The following is a 28000-nucleotide window of genomic DNA, read 5'->3' on the forward strand; positions in this document are numbered from 1 at the left end:
TAACCTTTTGAAAGAAAACTTAACATGATTTTAATCCAGAGTTTCAATATTGACTGAGGACTGGTTTCACATTGTCTTTGTTTAATGCCGTAAAGTTTATAGACCCAGGACCGAATAGTTACCATAACAACAATAAGAAGTTGTAAGATTTACACAGTATTTGACAAAAAAACCTTGAGTTGACTATTATTTAGGGTTTATCTTGGGCCTCAATTGCCTTGACAAACTGGACTGTCCTTTCAGAAAACACCAATCATCATTCAGTGATTCTGGACAACCACAAAAGTGATGATTTTGCACCAGGCCTTGTACCAAAATGAGATAGGTACATAACACATGCACATAGGCAAAACAGATGACAACAAACAAATACAGTGTAGCTGTACATTACAGAAACAAAACAATACAAAGCAATTTCTTTAATTGAAATTATTTTATTATCAACACTACATTACAGTCTAAAACTGGTAGTTTCATGTTTTGGAGAACAGTTTTCCAAAACATGAAAGTAAATCATTGATACTAGAACTTTTCTCCTCATAAAGGAAAAATCATGAAGAATACACAAAGCTACAACATAGTAGAGACATTGAAGATGGACTATCTCTTTTCATTCCACAGCTCCTGGTTAAAACACCAGCTATTAAATATCCACAAGGAAATCAATTGTGTGAACTCTGATCCCTGTTGAGAACAACAATTGTAAAGAAATATTGAGCTATGCCTAGATAAATGATGCAATATAAATTACAAGAAGGCTATTGATCTTGAATAATTCAAGGTCAATAGCCTCGTTGAGTAACATTAATCTGTAAAAATACAGTAATCTACTAGGCACCAGATGTAAAAATAATAACATCAATGTAATCTTACAGCCGCAAAAATATAAATCGAGTTAAAAAGAAACAAATACCTCGAAAACAACTAAGTTTCCCTTAGTGTTTGACAATAGTGCTCTCTTGTTTACCACCAACAAATGTCAAACTTTAGATGAATATAGCGAGAAAACGGTAGGAGGTGCGATGGGGTGCGATGTCTTAGAAACAAACTATAACTATTCTAGAATACAATGGTATGTTTTTCTTGGTTGAAAACTCCATTGTTTCAGAGCAAGAATTGGTTGATTATGCGCATCGTAAATCGTGACCACGATCCGCCATTTTGGACTCCCCTACAATTGAATCCCAATAGTGGCAGGAAAATTTGACAAAATGGTTGAAAAAAGCGAAAACTTAAATCTTTAGACCCTTACCTTTCTTTTCCATTAAGCAACTGCATCACTTAACTTGTTAATCCCGAGAAAACACCTCAAGAAATCCTCTTCATCCTTCGAGCGACGATTCCTTCCAAATCGACTTGCAAGAAAATACACGCTCAGGATTGGTTAATTACCTCTACCATAATGCAGTTCAGCGCGTGTCCAACCTCCTCTGACTAGTATTCTAATGCAAATGCTGCAATCTGATTGGCTGAGCTACTCGCACACTAACAGCCATTAGAATACAGTGGCCCTTGCTCGTCTATGAAATGACAACATTTTTTTCATTTTCCTGAAGTGTTGGAGGTAATTTTAGATCCAAATGGATGATTAAGTTATTAAGAAGACTAAAAGAAAGACATTAATGGTATTTTGACTTTAAAAAACGTGAAATTATAGAAAAAACAGGCGTGCACGTAGACAACTGCAAAGTCCCAAAGACAATTCAGTCCATGCGATTTTCTTGTTACTCATGTTTCTATTATAGTGTTACAGTATTTTGTTCTCCTAAACTTCTCTAACTCAAAAGAAAAAGTTTTCTATTTCTTAAATTTTTATTGCTGTTTTTTTTTTTTATACAGCTGATAACTTTACACTCAATTCTGGGGATAATACTAAGACAAGGTGTGTGACATCTGTACTGCTAATGCCCAACAAGAAGTTTGTCATGGATAACAGCCAAGTTAGCTTTGATTATCGTGTGGACAGCCGAACCTGTGGGAGACCAGGATTTTTCGGATGTGATGGTTTGGCCTTTTATATTGACAATCAACAAATGTTAGAGTTCCAGGGAAACCAGTTTCAGTGGTCTAACATGACGTACAGGGTGACAGTGGTAAACAACCATTATATTTTCATTCCTCATTTAATTATTTTAAATTAGGCGGCTTAAAGTTTAATAACAATTATTCCACAAGTGCATGTAGATGGCTAACGAGGCGCACAGCTCTGAGTTGGCTATGATCGTCTCATATCTAACTTTAGCGTAAGTAGAATAATTGTTTTATTAAAAATGCCTTAAAATGATAGAAAACTAAACTGATAGAAAAATAAAAACTCCCCAAGAAATCATGCATATGCTTACCATATCTGTAGAGCATGGTGTAATGGCTCATAACTCGTGATGGCTAAGCCAATGAAAACTCTTGTGTTGCATTATCCAATGATCCAGTTTTTTAATAAAAATTATGTAACAGACCCTTTCAGCTTCGGCGGTTTGCTTTCACGTTACAGACCACATGATATTCTCTGAGAATTGCTCTTTTATCCGTGGCAGTTAAAAAATCATTCATTCATAGGTATTAAATGCATCTGAGATTTGCAAGGCTTATTTCAGGACGGCTTACTTTTTTAGAGGGGGAGTGGAGAGTGAGTCTCATCAGAATTTTATGGATGCAAGGACAATTTTTCTCTTGATTATCGAGAACCCGAGATTAAATATATGGTATCCTTACTAATGATTGCCCACTCTGATATTTCAGACTGGTAACAGGATGACAATCTTGGGCAACTGACTTAGCTATAGGCTAGTGTTCATGTTAGGTTAAACCCTACGGTTAGACAAGTGTGATTATTTTGTAAGTTAAGCCTTGCAGGGTCAACCTTTGAGATCTTAAAAAAGTATACAATAGAAGACATAGTATAAAAGTTCACCACTTTAATTTTGTTCAACTGGTGACAATACAAGGATTATGTCTTGGAGTGTTTGATGTTTAGCTTGAAGCTAAAGGTTTATTATAATTTTTTTAATTTCCAGGGCACCCATACACTGAAGTGGGTTTTTCGCAAAAATTGCTTCAGTTTTGGTTCAGTATCCTACACCGACAAGGCTTTTATTCGTTCTATAACCATGGTAAGTAACATAATCTATCTTCATGATTGATCATCCCAGTTATATACTCAACTTAAGCAGTTGTCAAATTAAAGCCTGGAAACAATTCAGGCTTGAACAGAATTGAACCCATGGATCCTTTAGGATTCTAATCTGGTATGGGATGTACTCTCATCTGATGTACTCTGGCTCAACTTTCCTGGTAATTCCATGATGATTCATGAATGTGTTAATTAGCTTTGTATCTCGGAAAAAATGAAATGAAATTTTAAAAAGCTTCTGTCCACTTATGTGGACTTGTTCACTTAGCTGTTTGGCGGTGTGCACTTCCAGGCCAGTTTTGTTAAATATAGTCTTAAGTGAAAATGTTTGGTGTGTAGCCAGGCATGTTAAAAATTGGTAAAAAAAGGAAAGGAATTAAATGGTTGTCACTGGCGAAAAATAGGGTTATCGGACGTTTCGGCCACTACTGTTGCCTTCTTCAGCAAAAGATGGACGCCGTTTAACATTTGCATTTTCCATCTTTTGCTGAAGAAGGCAACAGTAGTGGCCGAAACGTCCGATAACCATATTTTTAGCCAGTGACTACCATTTAGTTCCTTTCCTTTTTTTACCCATTTTTAGTCTTAAGTGGCCCAGGACAAAGTAAAGTGGTCTACAATTCCTCTTGTCTATCGCAAAAAATATTGTATTCATTTGAATAAATTTTCAAAAACTGTTATCGAGGCAACAGCATGTGGTTTGTGGACCTGAAAGAACTCTGTCCGGAAATTTGTAATCAGAATAGCTAGGATCTTTTATTTGCAATTCTGAAACCATTGATTCCACAAGGAATTCTTCCGAACTTAAAACTCATCAGAGTTAGAGTTGAGGAAAAGAAAAGAAAAGAAATGCAGTCAGAAAAAGCTACATTATATGTTACTTTTATTTTAAGGAGAACGGAAGGCGAAAACCCATTTTTTAAAAAGTCGTTCTTACGAAAGCGCATGATATGTCGTAATCAAATCGCTATGTTTTAGGATGTGAACTAACTTTTTAACCTGATTGTAACAGCAAAAAGCTCCGTGCCTGAACAATTTGAACGTCCGCCATTTTGAAAGCCATGTTGAAGGCTTGGGCGCATAGCATGACGTCACTGCGCACATGGGAAAAACACGCGAATTTCAAGTACTACGTTTTAACTGAGATCCTCAAATCAAATTATATATAGCACTGTACAGCTTGAAATGTTACGTTTGTGCATAATTGAATCTTATCTTGGAGGATTAACTGAGCTCAACGAAACATTTGAAATAAATTTCATAGCTGGCAAGTTATTTGTGACCATTTGTGTACATACTGTAAGCTTACATGTTATTTAGTTCTCTTGGTGCTCTCATTCTGCACACTTTTAAACACAAACCCTCGATAGCGATCTTTAGGACTTCCCTTTGTAAACAAATCATTTGAAGGAGAGGGTGCTGTGTTATACATCTAGAAGTCGGTTGAGCTGCCTCTATGTCTGAACCAAAATAATATAAACAGGTTATATCGCAACCATTTTGCTGCCAAGTGAGCCTTCCACGCACGCCACAACAAAATATACGAAATAAATGAAATAAATCAAACAACGCTTTCTTCCCACTGAGTCCATGGTTGTTTATTAGCTTCCTAGTGCCAAAATAATCAACATCTGCTGAATACAAAAGTATTATTCACCAGAAATTGTATTTTATTTACAGCTTCCTTGTTGCACTTCCCAGTTCACACAACAGTGAACACTCGCATACACACCAAGATGTATTTCTTCTTCGGCGCTCATCTTGACTCTTGTGAACATCGTCTTCCTCTGACTCTGAACTGTCTCGCATAGGTTCAAAAGAATAAGGCTCGATCTCAGCCATAATGCAAGCTAAATGCAGGTTTGACTCAAGATCGATTCTTCACAAATTTTGTTGACGTGAAAAAATGCATGTGCATAGTGATGTCACAGCATGGCGGCGGGCATTCCTTTTATGGAAGTAACCGGAAGGAAAGATGTCCAAAATGGCGGACGTTCAATTTTGAAAAATGACCATGGGTTTTGGACTCTTTTCGTCACTTTTGAAAGGTAAAATTCACTTTTTCTTGCTTTATACTACAACTCCAAGTTATTTCAATAGTTTTAAGCCCCATATAAAATATGTATCATTCATAATTATGTCAAGTGATCAGACTGTAACTTAATTTGTGGCCTTGGTCCACTTTCACCAAATAATCGTCACTGGCAACCAGTCAACCACCACTGTTTTAGCCCTGGGTCAATTCCAAAGAATAAGTGAGTTTCTCAGTCATTTTGAAGGGATATTGCAGCTGTGCTTGGTCTGGTACAACTCGAGTTAGTTTAATCAAATGTTTTCCATTCCAGCCCTGACACTCAGTCAGTAACATGGATTTTTTTACTTTACATGTACAGTGGGCAAAACAAAACTGACGTGGGATATCACACATGGTGAAAGCCGCCCAATAATAATGCAGCTTCCTAATGTTTACTGTTAAAATATCAGCAACAAATGTTATAATTATTAATAATATTTATTATTATTTCAGGTTGGTACTGAGGAACCAAATGTGACGTGTAAACAATGCCCACAAGGCTATTTCAATACCAAGAAAGGTTCTTCAAGTTGTACTCCATGCTCGTATTTCCAGTATCAGTCCCAGGAAGGTTGGTTTATGCATGGATGATGGTTATTGTGTAAAGTAGTGTTTGTCAACTTTCAGATGTGCATGTATGCAAACTCATACCCACACTATGTTACAAGGTAGAGGGGGAAGGATGGAATTCCTCCCCTGAGTTTCCTTTTAAGAAGACATTTCAATATTGTTTAACCCCCAAGTTGCTAGTGGAGGGAAGGTGCCTACATAGCCTGGCGGCTGCAACCGCAGTCACATCCCCAAGGCGCTAGAACACCTGACTGGTCTGCCCAACCCACAACCAAGCCACGAGCCCCCTGCACCAGGCCCTCCTACAGGAACCCGTCACACTCGAGCCAGATGGCTCAGTGGAAAGAGGAAAAAAAACTGCTGAAAAGAGGGGGGATAGGGAGGGGACGCCAAGAACCGCTAAACTACTATAATTCAACCCACAACGCCACAATAACAGAGCAACAAACACACTGCAAGCACATGGGGCAACACCACATGTACTAACCAAGAATACTGCTGGACAATGTCAGCCCCAGGGCTCCCACAACCATATGACTGCTACAAATGCTACTGAATGCACCAAACGCTTTACAAACGCTAACAGACGGCTAAGACACTTGCAAACGCCTACAAAAAACGCTACTGACCAGACTAGCTCCTGGTCATAAACTATGTAAAATTTCATCGAACTATATCAAACGCTACAGAACGCACCAAATGCTTAACAAATGCTAACAGACGGCCAAGACACTAACAACCGCTTACTAAAAACGCTACTGACCAGACTAGCTCCTAGTTGTTAACTATGTTTAATTCCATTTAAGTATATTTTGTATTCAATATATAACCCTTGACAAAGTCTAAGTACTCAAGCAATAGAGCACTTATACTGTGTTTACATAGCCTCTCTAAACACAGGGAGGGTTTGGAGAATGCGAGACAGTTATACATGTTTATCAGATAAACATTTATTTGAGTATGCACAATTACATGAACACTCTGAATCTACATTGTACGACAGTCCAAATGTCCATGCCTTGACTACCATTCTACGATAGTTCAAGTGTCCTCGATATTCTAAAATGTCCAAAAGAAAAAGATATGATCTCTACTGCACAAGCTGAAGATTAAAATTCAACTGATAAATGAAAAAGGCCAAGTTCTGACGTAATGTATGCGAAACAGATCGATTACAGTCTTACACAAAAGGATTACATAACACAAAAAGGTCTTTTCAAACACACTAATGAACTCAATATTGTCTCCTGTCCAGTACAAACTCAAGACAGTCATGGGTTAAGATAACTTCCAAGAATTCTGAAATTAAAATTAAATTAAATTAATCCAGAATCACAAGAGGCTTTCCTTGTTTTGCATGCTAAAATTTACTGCAATACAGCACACTGAGTAAGATATATTTACTTATGAACCATAATTAGAACCAATGTTGTTTTAGTGCCCTGGTATTATCTTATGGAGTTTTCCTGTATAATTTTGATTTACTATTCTGTTTGCATCATTTGTTTTGATGTTTTCAAGTTTCCGTTATTTCTACCTGCCTTTAAATGACTTGATATGCTACCTCTTGGTCACATTTGATGTATGTACTTTTCCCTCTTTTCACTGCTTTCAGGTCAGAACCAATGTAAGCCTTGTCCGCCAAATACATATGCCATGTTAGGTGCATCAAAGTGTCTCCCTTTGCCTAACTGCACAACTGATGACATCATTGATGCTCCAGGAGACCTGAATACATGTTCATGCACACCACCCCAAAGTGGTACACAGTGTAATACTACAGTGTATCCTAACTTTGTGACAGTTCAAGGTGAGTTAAATGAAGTGTTGTGCAAAGTTACTTCTCTGGAAATTGTGGAAAATTAAACATGCTTGTAAAGCTTTAAAAAATTGATCACTTTTCAAAGCATTACTAACTGAAAAGAAAAGAAATACTTAACACTTGCTCGCAATAAGATTCCCAATTTCATGAGGTCACTTTCCAGGTCACTTTGTCTTAGGACTAGTCAGGTCGTGATGTTAAGACAAGAATGCATGGCAACATAGCTTTTGAAGCAAAAAAATAGAAAAAAAAAGCGTACTGGTAATTGAAATATACCAGAAAGTAGACACTCTTGCATAGTTTCAGTTTTGGTGTATAACTGTAAAAATTGAGTAGAGATGTCAAAGATTTGTTGACCTGTGTATGCTGTTCTTGTTTTTGATGTCTGCTGTTAGAAACGCCACTGGAGATGTGGTGGCCTCATGGTTAGTGTGCTTGACTCTGGATCTAGCGGTTCGGGTTTGAGCCCTGGCTGGGGACATTGTAATGTGTTCTTGGGCAAGACACTTTACTCTCACAGTGCCTCTCTCCACCCAAGGTGTATAAATGGGTACCGGCAACCTTAATTCTGGGGGTAACCCTGTGATGGACCAGCTTCCCATCCAGAGGGGAGTAGAAATACTCCTAGTCACATCATGCTACAGAAACCAGGATAAGCTCTGGCCTGCTGGGCTACTTCGCTCGTATGCAGACTTAACCCTTTTTCACTTACTATGAAACTTCACTAACTTAGGGTCACCAACAAATTACTTTTAGAAATAAAGTACAGTGTTCTCAAGTTAGGAAGATGTGTTTCGACAGGAATGCCTTTCATTGTCATTTACATTTGTCAAATTTGAATAACATACTATAGCAATAGTTGTAGGAATCTGTGATGTAGTAATCATTTACTTCATGATGAAAATTGTTAAATTCATATTTATTGCTGACCTGGTTACTTCACATCCCGCTATTAAGCCTGCAATGCAAGCACCTTTGCTGAATAACTACTAGATAATTTTGTTAGCGTACATCTAAGATAATGCATCTTGATGGCGCTCGCCCGGTCAAAATACAATTGCTGGCTTAGATGAGTATGGATTGTATCTCATTTGGTTGTTTAAATCACAGATTTTGATATCAGTTAGGGTGTTTAGAGTAGTATGCTAACATTTTTAACCATATTGTTGAGGGTTGCATGTGAAGAAATACACTGTGCTGGCGCTCAAGACCAAATCAGGCATGGTTTTTAGTATAGTGTCTTTTGTTCGTCACATAAACCTTTGCTACACTCAGATTAGAAGGCATGTAATCCAAATGGGCCAGAAAATAATTATTAATGTATGTACTGAATGATAATACACAATAATTGGATGAGGTTTTTCATGATATCCAAGCCCGGCGTGATCGATCGATGATAATCGATCATCGGAAACCAATTGATCAATCGATATCAATCGATAACAATTAGTTAATTGTTATCGATTGCTATCGGCCAATCGATGACCAATCGATAATCACAAGCTCGAGTCCGGAAACGTGCGCTCGGATGGTGTCCGTACTATGATGATGAAAAATGGAAAAGGTTTTATTATTTGTTGCTTCACCTGTTGTTCTTACTAGAAATACTTGGCTTGTATCTTGATATTTTAACCTACCTTTATGTAGTCACGTCAATACAGGCCATTATGTGTCTGGTAGGGTCAGTCTATTTCTTACTTGTTCTGACTCGCGTCTTGAGATTGTTATTTGCAAGCTTCATGTTCGCAAGTATTAATCTTGTTTCATTTTTGTACGATGGCAATGAGCATTTTCTTCCCATGGACTGCCAGTAACCAGAAAACTTTAAACCGTAGGTTTCTGTTGTAACTTGAAAGAGTACGAACATTTTCATCCCAGTTTAGTTTGTGTTAACAATGTTAATTTTCTTGCATTATACCCGCATTTAGAGAGATCAATAAAGTTATTGTTACTGTTGTTGATGGTAACGATGATCTTCACAATTACATGTCGTCATATTTCTCCTGTCAAATCATTTTTTTACCTCCCCAAAAGATATGGTAATCGATGACAATCGATGAAAATCGATGACAATCAATGACAATCGAGGACAATTGATGACAATCGATGGCAATTAAAAAACACAAATTTTTTGGCCATCGATTGGTGATCGATTTCCGATATCAATCGATTAATTGTTATCGATTGATATCGATTGCCATCGACTGTTATCGATTATCGGTTTCATCGATTGATCACGCCAGGATCCAAGATAGAGGGGGACATGGGGGGGTTCTGAACACTGCAACACCACAAAAAAAATTAACAAACACCGCATCATCGCAAGAAAAGTCAACGAAACTCCGTCACCGCGACTCGTATTTTTAGCGCTATGATTCGTTCATATACACTTAAAACAGTACTTTTATACCTCAACAATTTTCCACAAAATAAACACATTACAACGCTTTTCATTGCACATGTGTCAATACTGCTGATGCGGACGAAGAAAAAAGAGAGGAGCCTCAAGAGATGGCTGCTACCCCAGATCTCTCTCTTCTTTTACATGTACTTCGCTCACTTTTCTTGGTGTATAAACCCACAGACTGAAGCCCTATCTTGACTGGAAGTATTGCTTTCCGGAGCTAGCTGCGTTTGCGTTCGATATCGATAATCGTTTGAAAAAATAGAAGGTCAAGAAAGTCGCAGGACCTGGGAGTGGGTATAGACCGGTATCAGAATGACCTCTAGACGAAGCCGAATAGCAAAAGGAAAAACAAAAAGTAAACGTGTGTAATTTACAAGGCTTCCTTACCTTAGAAAGCCTTCTTTCTCCCCTGCCGACGTGACATCTGAATATATTTTGTTGCCGGTAGTTTTCGCCACGTTTTCCTTTTTTGCGTAGAAAAAAGCTGCGCAGTCAATAATACATCATATTTGGCCTGGGCGTTTCCAGAATTTCTAGGATTGTTTCTGTCCTCGCTCCTCCACGTGTTTACCGAACACTGAGCTCGATTGTCGATTGTCAAGTTACGTATAGATAAAAACAGCTTCGGATAGGCAGCCTAAGCATGTTGAAGATTGACTAGAAAGTGATGGTCTGTATTTTGTTACAAATTATTAACCTCAATGGTACGTGTTTGTCATAAATTAGCATGGATTAACGAAGTTTACATGCCAAATTTAGGTCAAATTTAGGTTTGAGAATGGTAAATCAAAAACCCCCAGCACCGCAAACAATTTCATTTCACCAAACACCGCAGTGTGAAAAACACAAACATCGCACATCATAGGGTTTGAGATCACCGCAACACCGCAAGTAGACATTTTATTCACCGCATCACCACATTAAAAAACATCAACACCGTAACACGGCAAATCCCCATGTCCTCCTCAAGATAGATAAAAGACAAGTTAGATGTTATCAGCTGAAGCTGAAGGTTGATAACACTTACCAAGACCTTGATTGTTCTGGATATCAATAATAGTTTTATTCTACATAGTTGCAAAGAACTTCAAGATGTTATTAATCCAAAGTCATTCCACAATTTTCAGGTTTAAATGGTGGAAGAGTTCTTTGCAAAAATTCAGGATCTTTATCTCACAAGCCAGAGAGACGTCCGTGTAGATGCCAGCCTGGTTTTGAACTTAAAAATAATGGTGGAAAACTGGAGTGCAAAGCATGTGAAAAAGGTCTGAAGTCATCTGGCTTGAAATGTGAGGGATGTGTTGCTGGTCATGTGGCTTTGGCCGGTAAACATTACTACATATGGAGGAACAATACTTTACCCGATGGTTTCACTGCGAAATGCGCAGGAGATTGTAGTGTTAAGGTTGGTGTCACCTTGTGACAATTAACACTTAATGACTGGTCCTGAGGGGAACAGTGAATTTTGTTTCCCAAAAATGAGGGAAACAAAATTCACCGTTCCCAAGGGACCAGTCGTTAAGTTATTTGTTAAAATTATATAGCAATACTATTAAATAGGTCAAAAACAAAAGCAAATTTTGAAAAACGTGCTGAGATTCCAGCGACAACATTAGGCCACCTTCAACTGCATGTTCTGATCACGTGCAACAGTGGTCAACATTTCGCGGGTAACAGTGAACTGTTTCCGTTTGACGTCATAGCTTTCGCAATGTTGCGTGCTCGTGGCATTTAGCGGGCCTTTTGGCGGTAAACAGTTTCATTGTTAGATGTCACTAGCCAATGAATGGGCGTGCTTTAGCGGGAAAAACGCCAGCTATATAACAAGTTATCTTATGTTGAAGCCCTATTAGGGTTTTTCGGGATCTAAGATATTTAGGTAAAACATTTACAGGATATATGATATTTTGGGGAGGGGGGAATAAATGGGGTATGGGATACTTAGAACCGATATCCCAGGATATGGAGTAGAAAAATTGTTAACTTTTGTTAGATTAAATTACAGTGAAACCTGTATTAAGCGGACCCCATATTAAGCGGACACCCTCTATTAGTCGACACCAGCTTGAGTCCCAAAATTTTCTTCCTGCATTTACTGTAAAATAATCTGCATTCAGCGGACACCTCTGTTAAGTGGACGCAGACACCAATATTAAGCCATTTTGTTGCACAAAACCTGCTATAAGCGGACACTTCAAGGGCTTTTTACTTCTAAAAGCTCAGCTGAGACTCGTTTAACATTGTTCAGTGATGTCATTTTAAAGCAAAGTGATTATTCCATATTGATGCATTGATTGACTGGACATTGCACTGTGCTAGTCTTTGATTGTACACTGTGTTACAAAAGGGTTAATAAATAACTATTATTGCTCAACATATTGGAACCTGCTTAGAGCAGACACCCTGTATTAAGCGGACACTAGTGAGGGTCCCAAGGATGTCGGCTTAATACAGGTTTCACTGTAATGGCATATGGTATATTCGGTCAATAATTAATGAGATATATTGGATACTCAGAGCTCCCAACCCTAACTGGGCCTCTGTATTTAATTTCATATTTTATAGAATTATGAGTTAACACTTTTAGTTAGAGTCAGATATCTCTTCTTTTAGGCCTATCAAAGTTTGTCTTTGTTCGATTTGTCTAATTTCTGTAACTGTTGGTGGGTTAATCTGATGAGGTTATTCTTGTAAATCTACAAATGAAAGCTAACCCGAACCTTGATGAGTCTAACAGGAATGCTATTGGGCTACAAGTAGTGACTCGACTTTGTCTGGAACTCGTGAACTGGGCAGATCCCATCAAAAAAAATTTCTGTCTTCTAGTGGGTCATAGAAATACGATTGAAAGCTTGGGTACATGAGGCAGATGCAAGTGTTCCTATAGCTTTTTGTACGTTCTCCCAAACTTCTACTCATGTTTCAATAATTTGATAGAAACACAGAGAAAATGTTTTGTATTTCTTGTAAATTCTCTTTGATGATGCAATCATTCCATCAACAGCTCGTGCTACTTTTTGTTTCTATCAAGTTAGAATAGACAAGACCTTCAGAGTGCACTTTCTTACAGGGTGGTTTCTAAATTGTATTGTTATTAGGCTTACATTTTCATGGGATGTGTTTTGAAAATCACAATAAAGCTATTAAGAGGGTCACCTTTCTTGAGACGTTCAAAAACTCTCTCCCCAAATCTTGTTGCACCCATCCCCACCCCAAATAATTGTTGATGATGTGCAAAGCCCATGGGCTTATTTTCGGCAGATTACGATGTTAAAATTTGTTCTTTTGTAGGGTGGATGGATCTCATCAGGCAACCTCATTCGCACAGCACGTGTTGTTGGGGAGGTACACTCTGAACTGCAGTCACCCATATTTGAGGTGGGGTCTGAACTGGCAAAGATCGTGTTTAGTTGCTCTGTCACTTGTAACCTGACTGGAGTAGCGCCAAAAATGGCACGAGGCGAGCATTTAGCGAAGATCCAGGACTGCAACTTGATATTTCAAGTGTTGGATGTTAATGACACAGTTGTGGAACAAGTGAACTGTACACGCCCTAAAGGAAGCTATCAATTCAGACATTACACTAAACGAGATGGCCAAATCACGAATCATGTTCATACCTTGAAAGAGGGCAACTATTCCTTCAGGTACAAAATATCATTTAAAAATGTTTAACTTCAAAAACTATTGAGTCTCAATGGGAGAACACAGTTTCAACTTTATTGCTTGCTCCATTCTTCCACAGATGGGTTTTCCATCAAGAGGATGATTCACGAACGCTTTCAACAGCATTTGAGGCGAAGCTCTTCAATATAAGTGTTCTTGGGGTAACATCTGGAGAGGCTCAGAACTGCACAGCATGCCCAGCTGGGTACAACAGTACAGCAGATAATACTGACTGTACAATTTGTCCAAATGGAACAGCAAGTTCGCCTGGATCAGAGAAATGCACGCCATGTCCAGATGGCTACTTTGCGTCCCAGGTACAGCTCATATTGAATGAGAAGTGACTAGTTTGCACTTTGCTCACGTGCCGTGACTAATGATTTTGTCATACACGAGGTAGATTTGTACTTGCTGGAAGTAAGTTCGTAAGAGTAAAAAAAGCTAACGCAACTCAAAGGCCATGTTGAGACTGTGCCCGAGTACAATTCTTGCTGGGCACTAATGTGAACACACCTTTTTTCGAAGTAGTCACACCAGTTCTCGACCTTTAATTCGGGCACTAAACCAAAAATGGTATTTGGATACTTGGAGTACCAGTGTCTGAATGCAACACTATTTTGTGTCCAGGCGCCAGTGCTTGGGCAGGTGGGCACCAAGTGTGAACACAGCCAAGAAATAAGTCTTGACCCCCGAGGTTAGATTTCTTGGCAATTGTCTTACCATAGTAATCCCTTACCCCAACATAAATGCTAACATTTCACGATCTCTGTCTGCTTGAATGGAATGCTATGTTATGCCTTTCAATTGAAGTACTGCTTTTTGCCTAACCCAAGCTCTTGGTCAGCCAGCCCGTCGGTCAGTGGGTCCATCGATCGGTCCGTCGGTCGGTCGGTCTGTCGTGCAGTCAGTGCATTGGTCAGTCGGTCCGTCGGTCCTTTGGTCCGTCATTCGGTCAGTACATCAGCCAGTCGGTCCGTCAGTCGGTCAGTTAGTCAGTCAATCAGTCAGTCAATCAGTCAGTCAGTCAGTCAGTCGGTCAATAAGTCACTTGCTCGCTCACTCACTCACTCACTCAGTAAATAGTAAGTTGTTGTAATTTCCAGAAGGGAAGCGAGAAATGTCTTCAGTGCGGTAACAACACAAAGTCACTCCCAGGAAAAGATGGTTGCACCACTGGTGGATGTAGGTTTACTGCTGCCCCTGGTGTGGTGTATGACCTGAACATGCTGTCTCGTCCTTTTGGACCAATGATTGAAGTGGTATTAGATCAAGAACCCTATCGGGGTGGTTTACGAAGGTAAGGAACAGAATCCAAACCTGTCTTCTGTCATTCTCCAGCCGTCTCCTTCCCCCAATGATCGAAGAATAACAGTAGAAACCGCGTGTGAGAACCTAGTGGTTTAACAACCTGCTGATAGAAATTTGCCATTTTAATACCCAAAAATATAAGAACCTGTTTAGCCAAGCAAGGTCAAGCAGGTTCTTATATGCGGGTTACAGTTAAGTTATGATAAACATTTTAATCAAGGAGTGTGACTTTGAGCTTGCAAATTTATATTACAAGAAAATACATAATACAGTTTTAAATAAATACTGTATATTTAAGGATCAGATCCGAGTATACATATTTTTCTGGTATTTTTTTTCCGATATTCATAGCCTTAAAAAAAAAAAAGCCAACAGTTAGCAGTTAAGTGAAAGTCCAATAACCATGGTAACCACCTGTCTATCTGTGTTATCGTGTAACACCTCGTAGTTAGAACTTCCTGAAGTTGTAAGTAGTTAACATGTACGAGCAGAATGACTGACTGCCTACGATGGAATAGCCTAGAACAACAATGAGCTCATTGGCAGCCAGTAGGGGTTTAGGATTACTAAACGAAATATTAGATCACTTGTTTAGAGTCTAGCATAAGTACAGGTGTTTTGTAAATTGTTCTTCGGTTACGCCTCCGGTGGTGGGACACCAGATAGCACTATCCCGTATTGGGTTACATTCTGGTTATATCCTGGCTACGTTCTGAGTATGTTATTGGATTAAACCCTGCTGTTGGAGCCAAGTAACTGCGTATTCTCTGTCGTCCCGTTGGATTGTTTTGCTGTAATAGATTCCGAGTCTGACAAACGCCGTCGCTGCAAGCGTGTTTCCCTCTGGATTGTTGTAACAAGGATAACAACTTAAGCGGCTAAAAAAAACTTGTTATCACAATTCCCTTTCTGAACTTAGAAAGGAAATAAATGTTTTTTATTATCCCGTGCCATTTAGAGTAGAGTTGTTTCATTTTAGCCTGTCTGATGCCTAGTGATGGTGACATAAGTTTAGCTATTTACCCACCCCTCCCACAGATCCATGCCTAGTTGTCAATATCTAGAAAACATTCGTTGAAGGAGATTTTGTCCTTGATTTGTAGGCCCGGCATCTGGCCATACCAGCCTTCTCTTTATGTCAACCTTTGTACTCGTGATCATGATAACAGCTCGTGCACGTATCTGGATCGTGCCACTAGATTGAAGATTCCTCGGCCTGTGATGGCGTGCAGGTCCTCATGGTATTCACGTGACATAAGTGTGGGTAGTGTGATTGGTTACAGACCAAAAGAGGACATCAGATCTGGTTTGTTTGTGGATTTACTTCATGGAGACAAGTGCTACAGGGGTGGTAAGGGAAGCATACTTTGCTGAATTACTGTACCAATGCACTCGAGAAAGCACCGCGACGGTTATTAAGGTATCATGGTAGGTGGATTGACAGTGTTTGGAAATCGCGCTCTTACGCTGGCGCTTTGAAAGAAAACTCCATCAAACCTATACATTTTCTGAAAGCTTAATAGTTATGGAATACAATCATATCTTTGAAATTTTCTAAAAAGTTATTGTCGCAGTGATATTAAAAGAAATACCCAGAAACACTGCCTCGCTTAAACTGGTTCGCTTCCGTGCGTGAATTATCGGAGCGGCGCGATTTACATCGGAAATGTTTTCTCACGCATCACCCTCAAAAATCTTGTCTGCGATTTTCCAGATGTGGTTTGGTTTTTTTTCTACACCCTCCTAAACTTTGATATTTTTAACGCGGACGTTTCCTTCTACAAAAGAGGCCATAACTTTGAAACGGAAGCGAAATTAAACTAAGCCCGACACTTTTTTCCGAAGGAGGTATCCTAGAACATACCTACCGATTTTCAGCCAATTCCATCGGAAGACGCGCGTAAACGAACTAAAAATGTTCATTCTTATATGCAGTGTTATTTTATCGAGAAAAACACGAAAAACCTTTTATGAGATTTGCATGAATAGGTGTTAAAAATCTCCGCACTGACAGATGTCGGCATGAGTCAGTTTACCACCACAATGGGTTATGACAACTTGAAATAAACAGACGACTAATATTCTGGCGCGGAAACCCGCGTCGCAGTGAAGTCGTCTGATAATGGACAAACTACAAGTTGAACTGCCGTGATCTTTTACTTAAAAGATTTCGTCGGCGACATTGGTATTATGTTGCTTAAGTTTAGGCTCCTTCGTTCTCCAGACATTTTTTGAAACCATGCCTCGTGAAGCCAAGAAGCATGAAAAAGAGGAAATCTCGAGGTCTACATTGTCAACATCTATATTTGCGCTTGACTCTCTCGTTGTGGAAGTTTCGGAATCGCGTCCGTTCTACAACAATTTCGTGCGACTAGCACTTGTTGTATTTTGTCCTTTAGCTTCATTGGCAGGACTATTGTCCTCGAGTTCCTTCAACCATTCTTCTTGGTTACAGTGCGTCCTACGGTCGCTCAGAGCCAAAGATCTTGTTCGACGCTGAACTTGTGGGTTCCACCAGATTTTCGCCTCTTCGGTCTCTTCGAAGACGAAAATAGGTAAGAATTTTTCTTCCTGACATAAAGAAAATTTGACAAGAACGAAAGCCAACTTGCGATGAAACAACCAGATCAGGAACAGTTCGCGTGCACAAATGAAATATCACACCGCAATTCGCGTTACTTGTGACAACTGGCGGTGAATTTTAATTAGAGGTGTCAACGCGCTGTAAGGGTTAATAATATTCAAAAATAGTTTTTTTGCTTTAACTTAAAAGTCAAAAAGCCCTTTCTCCCATTCTTTTTGCAAAATATTTATCTCATTTTTCTCAATTTGAACAGCCAAAAAAAGATTTTTCGCATTTTTCGTAAAAATCCACCTACCATGATACCTTAAATTGTGCCCCCGTTTTCTCAAAGGCGGCTCTTTATGAAAATTCCTTAAGAAACGTTTTTGAATAGACCATTTTACCGTTGTCCGCTCAGTGACCTGGCCTTTGAATGGCAGCGAGGCTGGAGGTGACCTTGTTTTGATACAGACCTCACTGCTTTTGTTGTGTAAATCAAGTTGTTCTAATGCTAACTAGGTGCATTTACATGACAAAAGCAGAGAGGTCTTTATCAAAGCAAGGTCACCTCCAGCCTCGCTTTCATTCATGGGCCAGGTTACTGAGCACACAACTGTAAACTGTAAACATATGCACTCTCATTTTATTCTTCATTTGTAGAGTCAAGAAGATTAGCTGTGGGTTGAACTTGTTTTTGTAGAGGAAGGCAATGTCAGATAGTGTCTTACAATTTATGGAATGCTCAAATTTTAATAGCTACATTTTGAACTGAACGTGTCTGCTATTAACCACACCGAAACTTTGAGGAGACTGAATGTCAGCCCTCGGCGCTATGATTTCTGGGATCGTTTGTGTAACAAGTGTGAACCGTGATTGTTTAGTATTGTTTAATGTTTATTACAATTCATGGCGCTAAAATAATTACGTGTAAACACAATAATAAATTCCTAAGAAAAAGGCCAAGGAATAATCTGTAGAAGAGTCCACGACCCCATATAAAAACAGATCACCGAATTGGTTAGAAGTACATATTATATCTATATAAAACTGGATTTTTAAAAAAAATTTTTTTTTTTTTCAATTAACATTCAACAAAACACTGCTGAAAGTACTTACAATTTAAACTTCTACGTACAAAATTAGTGCTAATACAATACTCGATAGTACACTGCATTCAATTCTTTTTTTTTTTCACCTTATTAAAGCACAGACCAAAAATAATTTACAAGCACGCTACTAACGTTAATACTAAAAACTAACGCACACACACTACTAGCGCAAAGAACGTAACGCCAAGTTTCCGAATTACATTATATCGCTTAAGCCTTTAGGATACACTACACAGAAGAAAATGTAGAAAAAGTACAGAAATTCGAAAAAATAAAGAAATATGACACCTTAGCTTTCATTGTTGGAACATACAAAGGAAGAAAAGGGAAAAGGGAAAATTCTTCACGCATCGCGAATGCTGAGAGAGGTCCACTTAGCTTCGTATTTTCTGAAGTTTGAGTTTTTAATGGCCATTTGTCTTTCACATTTGATTTTATTTTCCAATAAGGGAATAAAGCCTTCAAGTTCGGAGATCTTTAAGTTCGGAAATCTGACTGATTTCTTGCGAGGAATATATGATATTTAGCGATGAGAAGATAATGATTTAACGTTAGAAAACTGGAATTAGAGTACTCATCACTCCATGAAAAAACTATTGGCTCTAGCCTTAAACATTTTTTCATTCATAGCACTACGAGTTTCTCTTGGAAAAAGATTCCAAGTGTCCGATATTCTGTGGATAAAACTGACTGATGGATGGCTCTTTTTATACTGTCTTTTAGGTTTATACAGCACTGTCCTCGATCTTCGGTGTGACGTCACGGCTGGAGTTGGTAACCCAGGCCGAGAAAACAGGTACACGGACATCATGAGAGGATCCTGCCAATATTACTTCGTATGGAAGTCCTTGTACGCATGTCCAAAGTGCCGGGAGGGTGACGTCACGAGGATTACTGGCGAATGCATCAACGGTACTCGCAATATAACCTACGTGCGTTCTGTGCTTTGCTGGACCAAGGACGGTGTTCCGCCGACTACAACAGAAGATTGCGTGATGCCAACTGTCACGGTCACGGTCAACGTCACGGTCAAGGTCCCGGTCAATGGAACAGTGGCTTATTTTAAGGAGACAAACAAAACCAATATGGCGTTGATTGGCGTGGGAGTTGTGGTCATTGTTGCTCTACTGGCTGTGGCTGGGTTCTTTGTGTACAAGCACCGTGAAATGAAATACCGGTATTACACGCTGATGGCAAGAAATAAGCCAATGAGCCGCCTGGAACAAGAAGATGACGAGAATCATTTTATCACGGAAGACGAACTAGCTGCACCGTATGATGAAATGTCACACAGTTTAAAGACCTAGGAAATAACAGGATTGTTTCACTAGCAGTGTTAAAGCTAGCATGATAGATGTAGGTTTGACGTAGTCTAACATTAGAACTTGCAACTAAACAGGGGAAAACGAATGCAAAATTCTGTGGAAACACTTGCAAACTGCATTTGACGAAAGCTTTAATTTTCTCGTGACCGAAATACGTTAGGATATGTTCCCAATTCGTGTTTAGGTTGTTTTGGGAAAAATTTTGCAAGCTGAAGTTTTGAACGAACACAATGGTCTTTCTATAGTGTTAAAAAAAATGGCGGGAAATAAGATCGATAGATCACAGTTAATTTTGCGCCATTTTCTCTGTATTCACTGCATGGGCATGTATTGAAAAAGGCGAGAAATTTATTGAATTTCTCGTTAAGTGCTCATTTCTGGTCTGCCCGTATCGTTTGGAGAGAAAAATGGCGGGAAATTTCATTTGTAGTCGGTTGTCTCTTCAGATATTTCTTACCGATTTTTGCATTGTTTTTAGTTCAAACTAGTAAAATGTAGCACGAGGTGTGTTTTGTAGGAATTTTTAATGCATTTTTTATTTAAACGCTTTTTAAATTGAAATTAAGGTTAACACATCACCAGTAGAAGGTGTCTAATAGGAGATATCCGTCAGCCAGCAAATCTGGGACTTAAGGAGCTCAGTCACGGTATTTTAAAGTACCTTTAAATTGAAGGAAACCTGAAAATAATAGCTTAATAAGATGCAAAACCACTTAAGAGATACTAATAAACCAGAAAGGAACAAGGATGGTTAAGGACGGAGAAGATTAACTTGGATAACAAACAACGAACTTGAAACCTGTAGGCTAGACATTGCGCAGACCGTGACGTAACTTCTTGAGCTCATGATGGAGTTATGGAGCTTATGCACATGACGTCATGGCAGCCTTATTGTTGTTCCAAAACAATGAAACGGCGGCCATGCTGGTTTACCAGACCAATTCTGTGGGAGTTCAACTCTTTTCTTATGTAAACACTTTCTTTTGTTCTAATAAATTTGCATGGCTGCTGGACACGTGAGTGAATACGCTCTATAGAGCAACATTTTACGGAAGAAACTTTATAGCCATTAAAATAAGAGTGAAACGTGATAAATGTGTTTAATGAAGTGCGAGTTATGTAGGTTTGATTTATTTTTTACGAAAAGTTGTTGTGCGTTATATAATGGGTGGCACTCCAGCACAAGATGGATAAGTTTGGTGGTAGCCTTTTAGTTGTATTAAGTGGCGTCATGTAATGCCTGTTTTAATTGTTTTTAGATATTTTTACGGTAAAATTTCCATTTATCACCTTAACGAGTCAGTCGTACACGTCATGAGTGAAATAGCAGAAGTTTCAACCGTTGCTTTACAATTTAAATTGTTATGTTAAAACAAACGACCACGAGCTAGTTCAAGCTCGCCCAGCGTTGTTGATCATATGAACATGTACAGCGGCTTGGAGCAACACAAGAAACCCCTGATATTGTACCTGTTTTAATCACTATTATTTAATTAAATCTGCTTTTTCTTCCCGGCTTTATATAGGAAATATACATGATAGAGTTAAAACTAACAGTAGCTTGTAAATTATAGACTTCTAGATGATTAAACTGGCAGTGATATTTAAAATACTAGTGTCGTTTCTTTTACTTTTTGTTTTAATTCTCGGCAAACAGCGATCCATTATGACGTTTTGGAGCTGTCAAAAGCAACTCCAGTTGTGGAACCATTTCGATTCCAAACTGAAACAGCCCGCACCAGTGTGTTATGAAGACCTTTACCGATGTAGTCCGATTGGAGACCGTTCCCTTGGTTTACGGTTTGGAATTACACCATAAAAGGAAAATTAAGGAAAATGAGCAAATGGACGAATTCTTCCAAAATGTAACTCAGTCCTGAAAAGAAATAGGCGAGGGACATGACTCCTACCCGGAAGAAAGGTTGAATATTCACCACGACCATATATGACAGCAGTGGCGATTTGACAAAGTGTCCTGAAACTTCTCAGCTGTCACAGCAGACGATGTAAAGTAACGAATAGACTTAAATCCAATTGACTATGCTAGCACACGTCACTCGGTCACAGGAGAGTCCCTTAACGCCTCAAAAAATAAAATAAAACCAGTTGTTATATATCTATCAGTTGTTATCTTGTATCTATCGGTAAGTGCCAACGAGTGAATTGAGTTAGTAAACAGGAGTCCATTGAATTTTGTGATATTTATTTGGGATACTTATAGTACAACAGGTGTTAAAATCAATTTCTTTTAGTTAATGTTTCAAATTATCGCTGTAATTGAACACAACATTGTTTATTTTTCAACTCAGTGGGTGAACAAAACGCTAAACACTTAATTTTTTTTGTATTTGTAAAAATCCTACGTGCGGGACCTCGTTGGGCGATTATTTTGCCTACCATTCTGCTTTTTGAGGCGTATGCATCTTGGGTTTGTTGTGACTGAATCCTACAATTGTTAAAGCTCAACAAGACCGGAGTTGTTTTCTGGAATGAATTCGAATGAATGAAATTATTCGAGTGTTGTTTATTTGATTCAGGGTAACACTCAGGATTCGTTCGCCATCCGTTCGAAGAATTATTTCGGTAAGTAGTTTGTCTGATATTCTGCTTTTTGAAGGTGAGTGTAACTTGGATTGGTCGCGATTGAATCATTCAGGTGTTAAGTCGAGCGAAAGCGTTCTTTGAGAGTAAATTTCGTGTTGACAGCTCAAATCGAACCAACGAGTTCACTTCTGACGACCTCTGAGCAAAGTTCTTGAAATTAAAAGAAACTTCCAACCAAACATATACCATTAATCACCTAAAACCTTACCGCGAATCACCGAATTGATTGCAAATAATCCTTTAAAAACACGTTCAAATTAAACAAACAACATTGATAATCTTCGTCATATTACATGCAAGCTTGTTTTTCACTGTTCTCTGCTCAACACTTTCGTCTCCGTGAAAACGTGTTAAATCGAAATTACATGCAGCTCATTGATCCTTTACTAACTTATTTTTCATTCACCTTCAACGAGCAGACGCTGTGTCTCTATGTCCGGCAGCCGGACAGGTTTTTCAAAGTAATCCGTGTCCGAATTCGGAAGGCTACCGGTGTCACAGTGATTTGGGTATCCCCGTGTTTTGGGTATCCCCGTGTTTCGGGTATCCCCGTGTTTTGGGTATCCCCGTGTTTTGGGTACCCCCGTACCCAAATCCCTAGTGTTTTGGGTACCCCAGTCGGGATACCCAAAACACTGAAAGCGTTATGCACCACAGACTGGGGCAAGTGAAATCACCCATAATTCTGCTGAAAAACCATTTCTCCTCTTACGAAGCTTTGTCTCAGTAAATTAAAACTTTCTTAATCTTGATATAAACACATAAAGTTGCTGAAAATAGTTGCAATTTATAACAGACTGTCTGATCCGAGTCCGCAGTTATAACGACATAGGAAACACATTTACGCGCCAAAGTTCCTTGTATGAACATGCGCTTGGCGCCCATCGATAACCCTTGAAATGCACGTCATTTTAAACAAAGCTAAACAAGAAAGCCGCATTCTAAACCTCGGATAGTTCGGCGATTGAATAAAATCAATATGCGAGCGAACACACTGAGATACGGCCGTCACGCAATACGCAGGTCTCAAGCTATGACTGACCTCTGTGTACGGTTGCTTGTCTGAAATAAACTTTGTCTTAGACTTATTTATTTGTCACTCTTTTCTTGACCATCCCTCCCATTAGATTTTGCCATTAAAACAGTTTTTCTTCGAAGACATCTATAAAAAAAATGCAAATAAAGTAGCCAGGACTAAGTCGTTTGATCTTTGAACACCGGGAAAGTGGGATACCCAAATCCCTAGTGATATGGGTATCCCCTTCCAATATGTGTGGTTGTTATCGTTTCTTTAATTCAGGGCAGCCAAATCGACCGAAGATAAGAGGGCAAAGCTAACTTACAAAGACGAAAGTCATTCCAATGAGGAAAGGACTTGGAAATGCTAAAATGTAAGGGATACCCAAATCCCTAGTGATATGGTTATCCCTCTCTAGAGTGTTTGTTTGTTATCGTTTCTTTAGTTCAAGGTAGCCAAATTGACCGAGGATTAAAAGGCAAAGCAAACCTTTTTACCAAATAACAACCAAATATATTGGAAGGGGATTACCCATATCACTAGGGATTTGGGTATCCCCAACGTTTTGGCATTTCTATAGCTGCTTCTAGTCCTTTCCTCATTGGAATAAGTTTCGTCTTCGTAAGTTTGTTTTTCCCTTTAATCTTTGGTCGATTTGGCTACCCTGAATTAAAGAAACAACAACCAAACATATTGGAAGGGGATACCCATATCACTAGGGATTTGGGTATCCCCAACATTTTGGCATTTCTGGTTCTTTCCTCATTGAAATAACTTTCGTCTTTGTAAGTTTGCTTTTCCTTTTAACCTTCGGTCCATTTGGCTACCCTGAATTAAAGAAACGAGGACAAACAAACTCTCTGGAAGGGGATACCCACATCACTAGGGTTTTGGGTATTCCCTACAGTTTGGCACTGACCCGGGGACACTGATTTCTATAGTCCTTTCCTCCCTTGAAATTGCCTTTTCTCTAGGTACGTTTGCTTTGCGTTTTTATCTTCGGTTGATTTGGCTACCCTGAATTAAAGAAATGATTACAAGCCAACACTTCGGGAGGGATACCCATATCACTAGGGATTTGGGTATCCTACTTGATCTATTTGTTTCCAAAGATTAGCCTTGTCTACTTTATTTAGAATTAGTTTGATTTTGTCTCCGAAACAAAAACCTTCTTTAATGGCAAAGAGAATTGTTCGCCGGCAAAATTTACAAGGAGGGATGGTCAAGGAAAGAGCGACACACAAGACTAAGACAAAGTTTATTTCTGACTGGCAACATACACAGAGGTCAGTCACAGCTTGAGACCTGCATATTGCGAGACGGCCGCATCTCAGTGTGTTCGTTCGCATATTGATTAAATTCAATCACCGCACTGTCCGAGGTTTAAAAAGCGCCTTTCTCGTTTAAAATGACGTATATTTCAAGGGTTATCGATAGGCACCAAGCGCATGTTTGTACAAGGATCTTTAGCGCGTGAATCCGGTTTTGTATGTCGTTATAACTGCGGACTCGGGTAAGACAGTCTGTTAGGAATTGCGACTATTTTAAGAGACCTATTGTGTTTATATCAAGCAAAAGAATGCTTTAATTTACTGAGACAAAGCTTCGTAAGAAAATAAATGGGTTTTGAGCAGAATTGTGGATGATTTCACTTACCCCAGTTTTACGCTTTCAGTGTTTTGGGTACCCAAAACACTAGGGATTTGGGTACGGGGGTACCCAAAACACGGGGATACCCAAAACACGGGGATACCCAAAACACGGGGATACCCAAATCACTGTGACACCGGCCGGTTGCCGTGGCGCAGTGGTAATGGGTGTCGCTTGCCATGCCGGTGATCCGGGTTCGATTCCTCTTGGGGTCACCTATCATAAAGTTCTTGTTACATCGTTTTACTCTTTAAAATAAAAAATTAAGTCTCACTGCCGGACACAGAGTATTTTAAAAAACCCGTCCGGCTACCGGACATGTAGCCACAGCGAAAAGCAGAATGTCAGACAAACTATTTACCGAAATAATTCGTCGAACGGATGGCGAATAAATCCTGAGCGTTACTCTGAATCAAATAAACAACACTCGAATTCATTCCAGAAAATAACTCGGGTCTTGCTGAGCTTTAACAATTGTACGATTCAATCACAACAAATCCACGATGTCTACGCCTCAAAAAGCAGAATAGTAGGCAAATAGTTCCGCACCCAGGAGAGCTGAACAAGTAAGTCTCGTAACGTCACAAAGAAAAATAGTGTTCTGATTGGTTCGTGTGATATATCGACAACATCGACTACATCCTAATCTGGCCAAAAACATAAAACTGACGGAACCGGATTACGCGAAAATCGAGCTGAAAGATCATATTATGAGATTTTTTTCTGCATAGCCATCAAACTACGCACGGCTCTATATCCTGCCGCCTCGACAGGATCGCGTTTTCGCTCGCCTGTCTCGTTGGCAATAATGCCCAGGAATTCACGGTTTTGATTACAAACCACGGTTTGGATTGCAAACCTGTAATGAGTTTTATACAACTGAAAGACAATAATGGGCAGATATGCGTTGGTGCTGGTGGTACGTGCTACTGTAAGAAAACATCCCGTGTAGCTTGAGCGACAAAGGATATCAGTTTGCCCAACAAACAAGCAGAAAAGGAACAACGTGTCCAGTGACAGCCGAGCATACTTCAACGTTTACATCACTTCCACGTCAGTCACAGCGGAGGTAGCCGATCGTTATAAAAATAGCCAACAACGAGACGATCGAGACACTTTAACGGCAAGTGAATGTTGAATCTTCCGACGGGCCTCTGACTGCAAACCTGCCTACAAGAAAACTTGATCAGGTCTCGCTATCACTACCAGCAAAATGGTAAATATAATGGCTTAGTCTTTTGCAGGTAAATTTAAATTGACAGTCCCTGTCGCTGATTCATAATTTTCTTAAGCTTTAGGATAACAAGGCTGCGTTGTTGCTTCTGGTTGTATTTTGCACGGCTTTGTTTTTTGTACCCTCCTCGTCAATACGTAAGTCAAACCTGTCTGAGTCTTTTCTGCTCGTCTTTCTGGGCGCTGAACATGTTTAATTAGATTTGTAACAATTAGTATCATGTTCATATGAAGGATTTCAGTGAAGAAAAGAAAAACTGACTAAAATGCCCAGCTGTTTAAGGCAGCGTTAGACCGCTTATTAACTGGCTGAACGAAAGAATCTAAGCTATAAACTTTTACGTTTATGATTTGGCTTTGAAGTTCTCTGTAAATGGTATAAAGGTATTCTTGGTTGAATCTGGGGCACAGATACAAATCAGACTTGCTTCAATGGATCTCATTGTTTTGTCTCGAGAGCCAATCCTGAAAAATAGCCTTTTTTGAGCGTGCTAGCTCACTCATGATTTCGTACAAGCTGTCCAGGCTGAAGACGTCGTCGTTCATATATAACTAGGGAGCTTACGAATCGACGACTTTTGCACGACGCCGCCGTTAGATTGCGTGACATGCTCACTGCGCATGCGTTTCTGAGCACTTCCCAGCTTCGCGCCAAAGTCGACGACGTTGGTGAGAGCGATTTGCCGGCGTCTTGGAAACAGGAGGCCGTGAGATTAGTTTTCAAAGTTTTCCCTCGATACTTCGGGTATTTTTGCCAGATAATTTAAGTATCACATTAGGGGCATGTCCTTGATGTTTGATTTTAATTTTATTTGCCTGTTTTCGTTCAAGAAACGACCTTCTACAGTGCCATGGCGAACGCTATGAGTTCAACCAACACTGAAAGCGGTCAAAGCACGACACGGTGTGAATGAAAAGCAAATTGCTGTATGAAAAATCTTTCATTTTAATCACGCTTCACTGAAATATAAGACATTTTTTGGTGTACAATGAATTTGAAAGGACTAAAAGGTTTTAGCATTCGTGTCGACAGTTAGAAACAAGGACTAGATAGCTCAACTAGAGAGCTAGGCGATTTTTTCGTCTGTTGTTTTGAGTGGTCTTATAGCCAGCCTAATCTTTTAGAACCCAAATTTTTCTCGACGTACAGCTGCGCTTTCTTTTCTGCCATGCTAGCACATTTTGTTGGTCTGTCTTGAGTATTTTTTTTCTCGAGCTCCTGAGACAATAAAAATTTGCCGGTCGCGCATAAACGTCGTCGTCTTTACTGCGAATCGTAAATTCAAATTTCTACAGGACGACGACGCGAGACTATAAGGTGACCCAACGGCGCCGTCGTCCGAAAGTCGTCGATTCGTAAGCTCCCTACTGACAGGATAAACCATCGACTTGGAAACTTTGAAAGGAATCTTCGTAACTATCAGTCTCGTTTTGTTCTAAAACACCCTGAGCAGTAACAACCCATGATGATATGTAGTGGATGGGGGGGGGGGGGGGGAGGGGGGGAGGGGTGTCTTGAAA

At 39.4% G+C, this 28000-nt stretch overlaps 2 protein-coding genes across 2 annotated transcripts in view; both read left to right on the forward strand.

Moving 5' to 3' along the window:
- Positions 1-11123, forward strand: part of LOC145470010 (uncharacterized) — a 185340-nt gene extending 174217 nt beyond the window's left edge. Inside the window, exon 2 of the mRNA XM_081453841.1 lies at positions 10279-11123. The gene's annotated coding sequence lies outside the window, so the exon portion shown is untranslated. The remainder of the gene's footprint in view (positions 1-10278) is intronic.
- LOC145469944 (endosome/lysosome-associated apoptosis and autophagy regulator family member 2-like) overlaps positions 1-21585 on the forward strand; it is a 41868-nt gene extending 20283 nt beyond the window's left edge. The window contains exons 3-12 of the mRNA XM_081453763.1: positions 1840-2093; positions 3015-3110; positions 5658-5775; positions 7390-7584; positions 11131-11408; positions 13295-13650; positions 13749-13986; positions 14773-14966; positions 16081-16328; positions 19373-21585. Coding sequence (XP_081309889.1) covers positions 1840-2093; positions 3015-3110; positions 5658-5775; positions 7390-7584; positions 11131-11408; positions 13295-13650; positions 13749-13986; positions 14773-14966; positions 16081-16328; positions 19373-19956 — 2561 coding nt within the window. The 3' untranslated portion in view covers positions 19957-21585. The remainder of the gene's footprint in view (positions 1-1839; positions 2094-3014; positions 3111-5657; positions 5776-7389; positions 7585-11130; positions 11409-13294; positions 13651-13748; positions 13987-14772; positions 14967-16080; positions 16329-19372) is intronic.
- The last annotated feature ends 6415 nt before the right edge of the window (positions 21586-28000 follow it).

The sequence above is a fragment of the Orbicella franksi genome, chromosome 15 (genome assembly GCF_964199315.1).
Source record: "Orbicella franksi chromosome 15, jaOrbFran1.1, whole genome shotgun sequence".
Taxonomy (NCBI): domain Eukaryota; kingdom Metazoa; phylum Cnidaria; class Anthozoa; order Scleractinia; family Merulinidae; genus Orbicella; species Orbicella franksi.